The sequence below is a fragment of the Salvelinus sp. IW2-2015 genome, linkage group LG13 (assembly GCF_002910315.2).
Source record: "Salvelinus sp. IW2-2015 linkage group LG13, ASM291031v2, whole genome shotgun sequence".
Classification (NCBI taxonomy): domain Eukaryota; kingdom Metazoa; phylum Chordata; class Actinopteri; order Salmoniformes; family Salmonidae; genus Salvelinus; species Salvelinus sp. IW2-2015.
Window position 1 is genome coordinate 49,874,544 of NC_036853.1, and position 15,009 is coordinate 49,889,552.

General features: G+C 42.0%; 1 protein-coding gene across 1 annotated transcript; it reads right to left on the reverse strand.

The window, feature by feature from the left end:
- Window positions 1-3,233: 3,233 nt before the first annotated feature.
- Window positions 3,234-13,529, reverse strand: cyp4v2a (cytochrome P450, family 4, subfamily V, member 2a). The gene is made up of 11 exons (XM_023998475.2): window positions 13,260-13,529; window positions 9,393-9,505; window positions 8,586-8,671; window positions 7,954-8,144; window positions 6,085-6,151; window positions 5,725-5,851; window positions 5,287-5,460; window positions 5,095-5,197; window positions 4,347-4,481; window positions 3,858-4,037; window positions 3,234-3,478 (listed from the first exon to the last, which is right to left on the reverse strand). Exons 1-11 carry the CDS (start codon window positions 13,516-13,518, stop codon window positions 3,309-3,311), a joined length of 1,605 nt encoding a protein of 534 aa, XP_023854243.2. The 5' UTR covers window positions 13,519-13,529; the 3' UTR covers window positions 3,234-3,308.
- Between the last annotated feature and the right edge of the window lie 1,480 nt (window positions 13,530-15,009).

Here is a 15,009-nt window from a genome sequence, read left to right on the forward strand (position 1 = left end):
TTAAGACTGTATCCTGTCTATTTTATGTTAATAAGTATCTTACAAATTCTCATAAATAGACAGATTGATTTTAATTAATGAGTACATTAGAGGAATTATTTAATTCCACTAACACCGAGATAGCTGGTTGGTTGCGGCTGTCAGTTTGCTTGAGATAAGCTATTGCAGTTTTTCCCAAACTTGGGGGTCGCCTGATTATAAAATTGCACTTCGTTCATAGAACGGGGTTACCTGAGTAACCTCCTGTAGTCACAAATGTTTTTTATTTTTTTTATTCCTAGAAATGTGGATCTAACTTAACGGTTTAAGCTACAAAACATTATGACCCCATCACTGAAAGCTAATACTCTCAGGAACACACACACACACACACACACACAAAGGTATGTGGACACCCCTTCAATTTTTGTGATTTGGCTATTTTAGCCACACCCGTTGTTGACAGGTGTATAAAATCATGCACAGCCATGCAATCTCCATAGACAAACATTGCAGTAGAATGGCCTTACTGAAGAGCTCAGTGACTTTCAACGTGGCACCGTCATAGGATGCCACCTTTCAAACAAGTCAGTTCGTCAAATTTCTGCCCTGCTAGAGTTGTCCAGGTCAACTGTAAGTGCTGTTATTTTGAAGGCGAAATGTCTGGAGCAACAATGGCGCAGGCATAAGGTGGTAAAAATTGTCTGTCCTCGGTTGCAGCACTCACTACCAAGTTCCAAACTGCCTCTGGAAGCAATGTCATCACAAGAACTGTTCGTCGGGAACTTCATGGAATGGGTTCCATTGCCGAACAGCCGCACACAAGCCTAAGATCACCATGCACAATGCCAAGCTCGGCTGGTGTGCTGTAAAGCTCGCCGCCATTGGACTCTGGATCAGAGGAAATGCCTTCTCAGGATAATGGTCTGGAGCTGTTTTTCATGGTTTGGGCTAGACAGTCTCATAGCAATACTTATGTAAATAAGGTGAGGTTTTCGCTTTATCATTATGGGGTATTGTGTGTAGCTTGATGAGGAAAATGTTTTATTTCATCCATTTTAGAATAAGGCTGTATAGTAACAAAGTGGGAAAAGTGAAGGGGTCTGAATACTTTCCGAATGCACAAGGGTGGCTACTTTGAAGAATCTCAAATATAAAATATATTTTGATTGTTTTAAACTTTTTTGGTTACTATATGATTCCATATGTGTTATTTCATAGTTTTGAAGTCTTCACTATTATTCTACAATGTAGAAAAGTCAAAATAAAGAAAAACCTTGAATGAGTAGGTGTTCTAAAGCTTTTGACCTGTGTGTGTGTGTGTTAATACCACACACTATGTGTACAAACATAAAGGAACACTTGCTCTTTCCATGAAATAGACTGACAGGTGAATCCAGGTGAAAGCTATGATCCCTTATTGATGTCACACGTTAAATCCACTTCAACCAGTGTAGATGAAGTGGAGAAGACAGGTTAAAGAAGGATTTCTAAGCTTTGAGACAATTGAGACATGGATTGTGTGCGTGTGCCATGCAGAAGGTGAAAGCTGGTGCAACTATATTAGGAAGGTTCCTGATGTTTTGTGCACTCAGTGTATATACTGTATTCCTCTTAATATTGTACAATCTGTATGTTTGTTCATTGGCCTGGGCTATTGGTTTGTATTCAAGTCCAGGTTGTTTTATTGCTCTGTTTAGTTCTGTTATAATCTCCACCCGGCACAGCCAGAAGAGGACTGGCCACCCTCATTTACATTTACATTAGTCATTTAGCAGACGCTCTTATCCTCATAGCCTGTTCCTCTCTAGGTTTCTTCCTAGGTTTTGGCCTTTCTAGGGAGTTTTTCCTAGCCACCGTGCTTCACACCTGCATTGCTTGCTGTTTGGGGTTTTAGGCTGGGTGTCTGTACGCACTTCGAGATATTAGCTGATGTACGGAGGGCTATATAATAAACTTGATTGATTGATTGAGTGTTTCACTGTCAGAGTAGCCACTCATTTCGGTCATTTGTCTGGTATTAGAAGACATTAACATAATGTTTTTTTATCATGTAAATGACAGAATTGCAGTTCTTTTTTTTCTCCAGAACCTGATTTTTTTTTGGGGGGGGAAATCCTAAAAACCCCTCTGCTTAACTGTATGCCACTATGCAAATGTGATTATAGATGCATGGAACGCTTTTTCTACCCCCCCCCCCCCCCCTTTGCTTTGAGTTTTTTGATTCCCATTATAATAAATTATTCCATGCATTTAATAATGCGATTATAGGGGATTTCAACTCATAACATTCTTCCCAAGGCTATGCTTGTCTACCCAGACGCATTCATGTTTGCAAAAAAAAAGTTGTCTATCTTTTCTGATTGTAAATAAAAACCGATTTTGTACGATGTCTGGCCTGTTCATTACCATGCTCCTTCCCTGACTTTAGCTTCGAGGACCTGACATTATGATATTAAAAGGTGGCATAGTTCGGCTATGTTATAATTCAAACCCCCAGCGTAACAAATAAAATGCACAAATAAGAATACTCTTATTAAAATATACTATCCAAAGAGCTTGAAAAACAAGTTAAAGTGGCAACACATTTTCAAGTTAATAACACATGACTTATAAATGAAGTTGTGGTAAAGTGTTATCGGATAGGGTAAGTATTCTTGGTGGTATAGTTATGTGTTAATATGGTCTGTACCTCAGAAGCAGTGGGGGCTGGTGGGAGGAGCTATAGGAGGAAGGGCTCGTTGTAATGGCTGGAGTAGATTAAATGGAACGGTATCAAACACAAAACTATGGAAACCACCTTTGACTCTGTTCCATGTAATYCATTCCAGCCATTACAATGAGCCCGTCCTTCTATAGCTCCTCCCACCAGCCTCCATAAATAAAATAAAAAGACCTATCTGAAGTCAATGTTGGGAAAATAAATGTTCCCCTAGTTTCCCACTTGGAAACTCAAACGATTTTGGAAATCAGAAACCTGTTTATGACGATTACAATAACTTTCTGCGAGTTATGCAGTTGCGAGTTTTTGATTTTCCTGTAATACAGAGAGAACACAAAACGCAATGTAAGCCTATGGGTTAAGGGTTTTATTCGGCCCTGTTTAAAGAATGTTTCCTTCCTTCCTGCCTGGATAGTAGAAACCTACAGTATTGTGCTATAACTACTACAGTATTGTGCTATAACTACTACAGTATTGTGCTATAACTACTACAGTATTGTGCTATAACTATTTACTTATACCTATCAATTAGTGTTAGATCAGCGATTACTTCAGAGGGAGGAAGAAATGGTCTCTTTTAAAGTATTCAAACAGTTCCCTAGATGATCTAGTGCTGCTGCTTCCTCTTCTCAAGTTTGATCCAGATGCCTTTCTCGGGGCGAAGAATGAGCTCCCCTAGTGGACAGAGGTCCTCGCGCTTCTGACACGCCTCCACGTTGAAGTAGCGCAAGATGGACGCCAGGATCACCTTCTCCTCCATCATGGCAAATCGCTGACCTGGGGGTAGGGATGTAACCAAAGCATGTGAGGATGACATCCTCATCGAACACACTTTTAAATTGTCCATTTTGTTTTCACCATTTCAAATGCCTTATTGTCTTTAACCTTAATCTGTAACCATTATTAAAGTAGCGAGAGCATGTGAGGATGACAACCTCACCGGACACACGTTTAGAGGCCCACTGTCGTAAAAAGTCTATGTTCCAAGGTGATAAAAGGTAGCCTGAGATTGATAAATACGAGTGATATTCTACAGCAACGTGACAAATCGTATGTCGTTGATCTCAAATGGAATGATGTTGATTTACAAATGTTCTAAAATGTTTGTACTTTAAGCGCTATTCAGTTGAATGTCTTGAATGTTTCCTGTTCTCACCGATGCAATTGCGGAGTCCAGCAGAGAAGGGGATGAAGGCATAAGGATGTCTCCCAATGCAGTTTTCAGGCATGAAGCGTTCSGGGCGGAACTCTTCAGGCTGGGGGAAGTGKCGCGGGTCGCGGTGAAGGGAGTAGGGCATGATGATGGCATTGGCACCTTTGGGAACCTTGAAACCATCTACAGGTATAAAAATGTGAAACAAGTTAGGTTATTAGGTCCACAAAATGTACATGTGAATAAATTAACTAATTAACACAACCACAAAAAAGTATTAAACAAGATGACTGAAATGGAAAGGCGCTGAATAAACCAAGGTTTTAGGTTCCTCTTCCATATGGCACAGGCCACCCATTGTGAATATGTACATTAATTAGTATTAATTAAAAGTAGTGTATAGCTAATCCTGTAAATTTAAATAAGTTAGAAAATTAATGACAGACTGAAATAAACATTAATGGTTAAGAATGTGTCATTCATGTCACTCACTGATGTGGCAGTCTTCACAGATGCTGCGGGCGAAGAAGGGGACGGAGGGGAACAGGCGAAGGGACTCTTTGATGACACACTCCAGGTAGCGCAGCTTCTTCAGGTCCTCTGTGTTTATTGGCCGGTCGGACACACCTGAACACGGGGGTACAAGAATGCAGGTTACATCCCATTATATATGTTCTGTGGTGATGGGGCAATCGGACATAGCTATGAATGGGGGTASAGGAATGGATGCTATGTTCTTCTGTCATCGATCATAGTAACTACACCGAACCCGCATCTACTGTCAGAGATACTCGTCATGGTAATATTTGAATGCTTGTTTGAATGCCAGGTCTGCCATGGCAGGGATGGAAGACATTCCAAAAACTCTTCACAAATCAGGCTATTACTGTATACAACAGCCAATTTTGATATGCCACAGAACCTAATTCAGTTCATTAAATAATTTTGCTTTGGTGAGACTTTCCACACTTTCCCACTGTGCTTGAACTCACTTTGACCTGTGAGAGAAGGATTTGAACGAGAGTCAAGGTGGATGAGAACCAAAAGTGACGTCATTTGATAAGAGAAGCGAGTAWRGTGACGGGAGAMTATGGGATTAGATTTTACCAAGTACTTCCTGCAGAGCCCATGGTCTAGCGGCATGTATGTGTCTGGGAAAGGAAGTCCCATGTGGGTACATATCATGTGACTACCAAAGCACATAATTGGCTATTCTAGGGTTAAAAAGAGGGGGGATTACCGAACACCTCCTGAAGCTCTTGTTGAACCTTCCTCTGAACCTCTGGATGGGAGCCCAGCAGGTGAATGGCCCAATTCATGGCTGCGGCTGTAGTGTCATGACCCTGCAAGACGGGGGCAATAAAAATTACACCAATGATAAATCTGGAACACATTCCACATGGAGCGTGTGATAGTGGTTTTGACCTCTGACCCTGAACATGAAGGTGTCCACTTCCTCCTGGATGTCCTGGTGGGTGAGCTTGTTGCCCTCCTCGTCCGTGGTCTTCAGCAGCATGTCCAGGAAGGCCCGCCTCTTCCTCATTCCCTGGTCCGATTCGCTGTCCGACTCGATGTAGGCGATGTATTCCGCCCTCTCGTAGATGACCTGGGGTGTTTTCAGTGAAAACATTTGACATGTTTCTGAACATTGCAGATAGAAATATAATGAATAGAGCTGACAGGATTTCTCATTCTATCATACAGACAATCATTGATGTTCTACACAATACATTTCTATCTGAACATTCTGTAATGGTCATCCTTCTGAACAGGCCCTTGGCTGGATGGATGAGGTCTGATGGATGACAGCTTATATCCCTGGGTGCAGCTAAGTAGTCGAAAGCCCCTTTTAGATTGACTGATGACTCACATTGGAGGTGAAGGAGTGGAGGACCTTGAGGCTCCTGTTGTGCTCCCAGCCCTCRCCAAAGTAGTTGTAAAACAAGTCGGGCCAGAACCACGGCATCCTCTGTCGCCGTGTGATGATGTCACTCATCCTGGGGACAGTAGGAGGGATGCAAGGTAGAGAAAATTATATTCATATGATGCAATTTGATTCCACTCTATTACCAACGAGAGAGAGAGAGAGAGAGAGAGAGAGAGAGAGAGAGAGAGAGAGAGAGAGAGAGAGATGGGACTAGTGAGCAATGGTTGGCAGTCAATACCCTCTACTTCCAAACAAAACCGGGCATGACAACATCTGTTTGTTGCATTCAAGACGAGGACTCACTTGTACACACATCGGACATACTCTGAGTCATAGTTACTCTGAGCGTAGATTTTCTTCCCATTGCAGTCTCTGAAAGGAAAATCATATGCAGAGATATTTATTGCAAGATTGGTAGCAATTTTGATATACAGGGGGAGAACAAGTATTTGATACACCTGCTGATTTTGCAGATTTTCCTACTTACAAAGCATGTAGAGGTCTGTAATTTTTATCATAGGTACACTTCAACTGTGAGAGACGGAATCTAAAACAAAAATCCCGAAAATCACATTGTATGTTTTTAGTAATTAATTAGCATTTTATTGCATGACATAAGTATTTGATACATCAGAAAAGCAGAACTTAATATTTGGTACAGAATCCTTTGTTTGCAATTACAGAGATCATACGTTTCCTGTAGTTCTTGACCAGGTTTGCACACACTGCAGCAGGGTTTTGGCCCACTCCTCCATACAGACCTTCTCCAGATCCTTCAGGTTTCGGGGCTGTCGCTGGGCAATACGGACTTTCAGCTCCCTCCAAAGATTTTCTATTGGGTTCAGGTCTGGAGACTGGCTAGGCCACTCCAGGACCTTGAGATACTTCTTACGGAGCCACTCCTTAGTTGCCCTGGCTGTGTGTTTCGGGTCGTTGTCATGCTGGAAGACCCAGCACGACCCATCATCAATGCTCTTACTGAGGGAAGGAGGTTGTTGGCTAAGATCTCGCAATACATGGCCCCATCCATCCTCCCCTCATACGGTGCAGTCGTCCTGTCCCCTTTGCAGAAAAGCATCCCCAAAGAATGATGTTTCCACCTCCATGCTTCACGGTTGGGATGATGTTCTTGGGGTTGTACTCATCCTTCTTCTTCCTCCAACACGGCGAGTGGAGTTTAGACCAAAAGCTCTATTTTTGAATCATCAGACCACATGACCTTCTCCCATTCCTCCTCTGGATCATCCAGATGGTCATTGGCAAACTTCAGACGGGCCTGGACATGCGCCTGCTTGAGCAGGGGACCTTGTGTGCGCTGCAGGATTTTAATCCATGACGGCGTAGTGTGTTACTAATGGTTTTCTTTGAGACTGTGGTCCCAGCTCTCTTCAGGTCATTGACCAGGTCCTGCCGTGTAGTTCTGGGCTGATCCCTCACCTTCCTCATGATCATTGATGCCCCACAAGGTGAGATCTTGCATGGAGCCCCAGACCGAGGGTGATTGACCATCATCTTGAACTTCTTCCATTTTCTTCTATTTTCTAATAATTGCACCAACAGTTGTTGCCTTCTCACCAAGCTGCTTGCCTATTGTCCTGTAGCCCATCCCAGCCTTGTGCAGGTCTACAATTTTATCCTGATGTCCTTAACACAGCTCTCTGGTCTTGGCCATTGTGGAGAGGTTGGAGTCTGTTTGATTGAGTGTGTGGACAGGTGTCTTTTATACAGGTAACGAGTTCAAACAGGTGCAGTTAATAACAGCTAATGAGTGGAGAACAGGAGGGCTTCTTAAAGAAAAACTAACAGGTCTGTGAGAGCCGGAATTCTTACTGGTTGGTAGGTGATCAAATACTTATGTCATGCAATAAAATGCAAATGATTACTTAAAAATCATACAATGTGATTTTCTGGATTTTTTAGATTCCGTCTCTCACAGTTGAAGTGTACCTATGATAAAAATTACAGACCCTCTACATGCTTTGTAAGTAGGAAAACCTGCAAATCGGCAGTGTATCAAATACTTGTTCTCCCACTGATATTTATTGCAAGATTGGTAGCAATTTTGATATATATTTTTAGTTGATTTTATATGGCCACAAGAATGGGAAATCTTTTTAACCCAATGAGCCTTTGGACCCACTAGAAACACCCCACATCCAGACCCGGACCCACCACAGATGATGTCGAGGGCACAGAGGGTGACGTGGTTGAAGCAGTTGAAGGGMCCCTTGCCTGCCTCCTTGTCCAGCTTCTCCACCAGCACCTCGGCCTGCTCGTTCATCACCTCCAGGAACTCCGTCAGGATGGAGAAGTGGAAGGTGGGGGTGAGCAACTTCCGCCGCCGCCGCCACTTGTCCCCCGTGCTGGGGAGAGGGAGGTGGGGAGCGAGGGAAGGGGGGAGAAATAGAGGAAGACAGAGACAGAGGGGTGAGGGGTGAGGGGGACAGAGAGAAAAAGAGAGGGAGGGCGACAAAGAAAGGGTGAGGCAGACAGACAAATAAAGGGAGGGGAGGAAGAGAGAGGGAGATGCAGAACAAGTGACACAGAGAGAGACCGTGTGAGAGATAGACAAACGATGGAGTTCAGAAAATATGGAGGAAATGTGTTGACTGGAAAGTATTGCCGTTTCTCAGAATGTATTGTTCTTTGTCATAAAAAAAAAGGAAGTGTTTTCCCAAGAATTGTCAAAGGCTTATCTAAGAATTCCAAGTTCCTATCTTGCGTTATAATACATATTTTCCGTTGTCTCAAATGCATATATACGTTTGATCTTTCTCAAATGAGATCTGTTTTGAAACACCCACCTGGTTAGTAGACCAGTGCCGAGCCAAGGGTGCAGGAACTTGTAAGCATAGGCCTTGTCCATATGAACAGGGTTGTTAAGAACCGTCTACAGAATCGAATAGAATAAACAGAATCAAATAGAGAATCAAACAGAAAATAGAATCGAATATAGTTGATTTATTTCTCTGAGGGAACGTTGGTCATTGGCATGGCATCATCAACAGACAGTTAACAGCAAATGCATAAAAACTTAAAACCCCAACTACTTATAAAAATAATTGTTAAAGTTAATTATTTTTGCTTTAGTAAATTATGTTTTTATGGAAAATTCAACTCTAGTATTGTATAGCCACGCCATTGTTTTTTACTGCTGATCAGTAATTATTTGTTATTCTTCTCTTACTTTTTGGGGGGTATTTTCTTAAAACTGCATTGTTGGTTAAGAGCTTGTAAGTAAGCATTTCACTGTAAGGTTGTATTCGGCACGTGACAAATACGTTGATTTGATTTAGTGTTCAATACAGTCCATGTTTGCATTGGCACGCTTAAACCCAATACAGCAGGCCAGAAGGGTTTGATATTTGATAGCAGTAACCATATATCGGTTGTCAGGCTACCTGTATGTGGTGTAATTACCACCTTATTTATGGAGAGTAGATTTCCATCTCCGGAGTGAAACGATGTAGTGTTCAGTAGGCAGAAATGTTGAGGTTTCAAAACAAGTGTGACACCAACTTGTATGTTTCACCATGTGTAAACACTTTGTAAAACATTCAGGTGTTATGCATCAAGTTGATTCAAGTCAATTCTTTGATTTAATAGCCTACCTCAATGGTTTCTGCATGGAACAGAAGGAGGAAGGGTACGGGTCCGATCCAAATCTTCAACAGTGGGGAGTCCCTGAACTGCTCTGTGTAGCCAATGACTTGACGGAAGAAATCTGAAACCAAAGAAAGAGAACTCTGAAGTCATTCACTAGTTCAAGCTTCTGACTATCTGAGGTAGATAGTAGATACATACAGTTGAAGTCGGAAGTTTACATACACTTAGGTTGGAGTCATTAAAAATCGTTTTTCAGCCACTCCACACATTTCTTGTTAACAAACTATAGTTTTGGCAAGTCGGTTAAGACATCTACTTTGTGCATGACACAAGTAATTTTTCCAACAATTGTTTACAGACAGAATATTTCACTTATAATTCGCTGTATCACAATTCCAGTGGGTCAGAAGTTTACATACACTAAGTTGACTGTGCCTTTAAACAACTTAGACTTCTGATAGGCTAATTGACATAATTTGAGTCAATCGGAGGTGTACCTGGATGTATTTCAAAGCCTACCTTCAAACTCTGTGCCTCTTTGCTTGACATCATGGGAAAATCAAAAGAAATCAGCCAAGACCTCAGAAAAAAAATTGTAGACCTCCACAAGTCTGGTTCATCATTGGGATTAATTTCCAAACGCCTGAACGTACCACGTTCGTCTGTACAAACAATAGTACGCAAGTGTAAACACCATTGGACACGCAGCCGTCATACCGATCAGGAAGGAGACACGTTCTGTCTCCTAGAGATGAATGTACTTTGGTGCGAAAAGTGCAAATCAATCCCAGAACAACAGCAAAGGACCTTGTGAAGATGCTGGAGGAAACAGGTACAAAAGTATCTATATCCACAGTAAAACGAGTCCAATATCGACATAACCTGAAAGGCCACTCAGCAAGGAAGAAGCCACTGCTCCCAAACCACCATAAAAAAAGCCAGACTACGGTTTGCAACTGCACATGGGGACAAAGATCATACATTTTGGAAAGATGTCCTCAGGTCTGATGAAACAAAATAGAACCGTTTGGCCATAATGACCATCGTTATGTTTGAAGGAAAAAGGGGACGCTTGCAAGCCGAGGAACACCATCTCAACCGTGAAGCACGGGGGTGGCAGCATCATGTTGTGGGGGTGCTTTGCTGCAGGAGGGACTGGTGCACTTCACAAAATTGATGGCATCGTGAGACAGGAAAATTATGTGGATATATTGAAACAACCTCTCAAGACATCAGTCAGGAAGTTAAAGCTTGGTCGCAAATGGGTCTTCCAAATGACAATGACCCCAAGCATACTTCCAAAGTTGTGGCAAAATGGCTTAAGGACAACAAAGTCAAGGTATTGGAGTGGCCATCACAAAGCCCTGACCTCAATCCTATAGACAATTTGGGCAGAACTAAAAAAGTGTGTGCGAGCAAGGAGGCCAACAAACCTGACTCAGTTACACCAGCTCTGTCAGGAGGAATGGGCCAGAATTCACCCAACTTATTGTGGGAAGCTTGTGGAAGGCTACCCAAAACATTTGACCCAAGTTAAACAATTTAAAGGCAATGCTACCAAATACTAATTGGGTGTATGTAAACTTCTGACCCACTGGGAATATGATGAAATAAATAAAAGTTGAAATAAATAATTCTCTCTACTATTATTCTGACATTTTACATTTTTAAATAAACCGGTGATCCTAACTGACCTAAAAACGGAATTTTTGCTCTGATTAAATGTCAGGAATTGTGAAAAAACGAGTTTAAATGTATTTGGCTAAGGTGTATGTAAACTTCCGACTTCAACTGTATGTAGGTAGATTGGGAGAGCAATGAATGACTGATGATTGAGTGAGTGTTCGAATCTCCCCTCCCTAAACTACTGTCCTCTCCTCTCTCTTCCCGTCTCCTCGCTACTCTCTTCCCACGTCTCCTCTCCACTCTCAATTCCGGCGTTGAACTGCAGTGAAATCCCTATGAGGGGGTATGTGCCTTCAATCTCTATATGGACTTCATCTCCACCATTTATACAGGTAAATGTGAGTAGCTGGTAGGTGACGTAGGTCAGCATTGCAAAGAAGAGGCTCACCCCCAGTTCCAAATTGTAAGCCCCCAAAACGATCACCATCTCTGGGTAGTACGTGGCATAAACATCCTCCAACTGGATGTCTGAGACCTGCTGGCTTCACCTAATGTCAGGTGGACTTTAATCCTGACCTGTTTGTCATGCACATGCATACACACAGAAACACTTAAATGTGCAAACAAACACACATACTGACAAATATTGAATACATTTGTGATGTTTCACTTGGAAAGATTCATTTTAGATGTTGCTTACAATGCTGCCCTGCACATTTATAATTCTCTAGAATCTAGATCGATGCTTCCTCTTTATGAAGTTATAGAAGAAGAAAAAAACATAGCTTTAATAGTAGCTTTTTAATAGTAGCTTTTCAAACCATAGCTTTAATAGTTGGTTGCCCATTCCTTGCCCGTAACGTTGGGCCCTCTAATGTATTTCACAGTCACAAGGTCTAATGCCCCGTATACATCTCATTACGCCATACTTCGTTTTCACGCAGTCTCGTCCTGCTACTGGACGGAGAGCATAGGGTTTCACAACGCAAGACAAGATGGAGGCTAGTCTCTCGTCAGAGATCACATTTATTTTGGGAGATTGCAAAATATGACCTTTTCATTCAAGACAGGATAAACATATTGTTTCAGGTGATAATAAAACATGTTTTGTCAAGTTACTTTTTCTCAACTTGTTTCTCTAACTTCTAGCTAGTCACGCTAGCGTACATATTAGCTAGCTAGCTAAAAGCAAGGCTAGGTTGACGATACTGTAGCTAGCAACCTCCACTTAATAATTATCAAAAACAAATGTCAGTACCATCACAATAAACTTAAATGAGAGGCAACAGTCATGTAATATAATTRGTTAACAGCCACTGTGTATTATTTAACATTACTATTAAAATATTATTCACTTATAGGAATGGGTAATTGTTTACAAGTTGCTAGCTATCCCATAAAGCCATCACCGAAAACCACATATTTTCATCTTCTTCTGTGGTTTGGTAATTTCCTGTTCTATTGACAGACTCTGGCTGCGCTAAAGACGACACAAAGTTGGGGAAAAAAGAATCGTATACAGAATCCGTTTCGCAACAGAGCCTTCAACGCAAGGGGGCGCTGAGATAGCACAATGTTGCTGCTGTGATACCACTCCATTGCGAACGGACCCCATTGAAATGAATGACATCCGGCGCAACGCAATGGACTGCTCAGACATAATGTGAATGAGGCTTACAAGCCTCGTGCACACCAGTTGTGTCAAACTGTATGTGTTCCRGCAGAAGTCCATTCATTCCAATGGGAGGCAAATTCGCACAGTTGCGACTCATCTGCCAGACAAGGATGCAGTGCAGTGTTGTATGCATTGGAGTTTTTCCAACTTGTGCATTGCTTTGCCGTGCGGTATCAGGAACGGAAGAAGATAAACCACAGAAGAAGTTACTAATGTGTAGCGTGATCATTGTTGTTGTGATGCGCCGCATGGATTGTGAAGACGGTCACATTTACACGAGTCTCAGTACAGCAACAATGCAGGCAATATATTGGGTTTATAACTAGYCTCATTTCTAGGACAGATTAACAGGATTCACCGTTCAAATGGGAAATTTGATTCACAAATCTTTTGAATCAATGGATTTATTTTCTCTCTTGTGTTAACAAGTACTTCTTAAAGTTATTATGGAAAGGCTGGCATCATTTATGTCATCATGGTTTGAACCCAAATGTTAAACTAATAAAAGCAACCCCTYTTCAAAATACCCTTCTCGTCTCCMCCCCCCCCCTCATAACCTCTCCTCTCTCACCTCCGGCGTTGGATTTGAACTGCAGTGCGTTCCCTATGAGGGGGTATGTGCCTTCAATCTCTGGTATGGGCTTCATCTCCCTCCATTTATACAGATAACTGCTGAGTAGCTGGTAGGTGGCGTAGGTCAGCATTGAAACGAAGAGGCTCATCCCCAGCAGCCCCAACGTGTAAGCCCCCAAAACTATCGCCATCTCTGGGTAGTACGTGGCCTTAACAACCTCCGAATGAATGTCTGAGACCTGCTGGCTACACCTCATATCAGGTGGACTTTAATCCTGACCTGTTCCCCACTTTTCCCTGATWYYCYGGCCTCTAGTTATGAATGATTAACCAGTTGGGAGGGGGTAAGAGGTAAACCTGGATGTTCATCAAGGGAWAGTATTTTGTACTGTCATGCACGCACATGTAGTACACAGGACRAAAAAAGTATGAAAATGTATGCACTCGCTATTTATTGTAAGTCGTTCTGCTAAARGACTAAAATGTAAAATACAAATGTAAACATGCACACAGACACAGACAGGTATAGATACACGTGCACACACACTCAGATGGTAACTCCCTATGATAACACAGCAACGTTTAATTCACAGCCAGTTATAAACCAAAACATGGTTAAAACTATAATTTTTATATCATGGATGGTCAGTCCTTGAATCCATAGCTATGTCTATAAAGTTGAGTGGTTACATTTTCATTTTCCAGCCCAATCAGATTTTTACCAAAACAGTGCCAGCTTGACCGCTTTGTTGTTGTATAAACTGCAGATTGCATCTTTAAAGTGGGGGGCCCTCCAAAATATTTAACAGTCACTCCAGGTCTGAATAAGTTGCCGTGCAACGAATCTCCATACAGCAACAATGCAAACAATATATTGTGTTAATGAGAACAGCCTCATTTCTAGGACATTTGGGACAAACAGATTGAAGTGATTCACCGTTCAAATTGGATATTGTATTCACAATATCTTTTGAATCAATTGATTAATTTCTTTCTTGTGTTAACAAGTACTTCTTAAAGTTATTATGGAAAGGCTGGCATCATTTATGTCATCATGGTTTGAACCCAAATGTTAAACTAATAAAAGCAACCCCTCTTCAAAATACCCTTCTCGTCTCCCCCCCCCCCTCATAACCTCTCCTCTCTCACCTCCGGCGTTGGATTTGAACTGCAGTGCGTTCCCTATGAGGGGGTATGTGCCTTCAATCTCTGGTATGGGCTTCATCTCCCTCCATTTATACAGATAACTGCTGAGTAGCTGGTAGGTGGCGTAGGTCAGCATTGAAACGAAGAGGCTCATCCCCAGCAGCCCCACGTGTAAGCCCCCAAAACTATCGCCATCTCTGGTAGTACGTGGCCTTAACAACCTCCGAATGAATGTCTGAGACCTGCTGGCTACACCTCATATCAGGTGGACTTTATCTGACCTGTTCCCCACTTTTCCCTGATTCTCGGCCTCTAGTTATGAATGATTAACCAGTTGGGAGGGGGTAAGAGGTAAACCTGGATGTTCATCAAGGGATAGTATTTTGTACTGTCATGCACGCACATGTAGTACACAGGACAAAAAAAGTATGAAAATGTTGCACTCGCTATTTATTGTAAGTCGTTCTGCTAAAGGACTAAAATGTAAAATACAAATGTAACATGCACACAGACACAGACAGGTATAGATACACGTGCACACACACTCAGATGGTAACTCCCTATGATAACACAGCAACGTTTAATTCACAGCCAGTTATAAA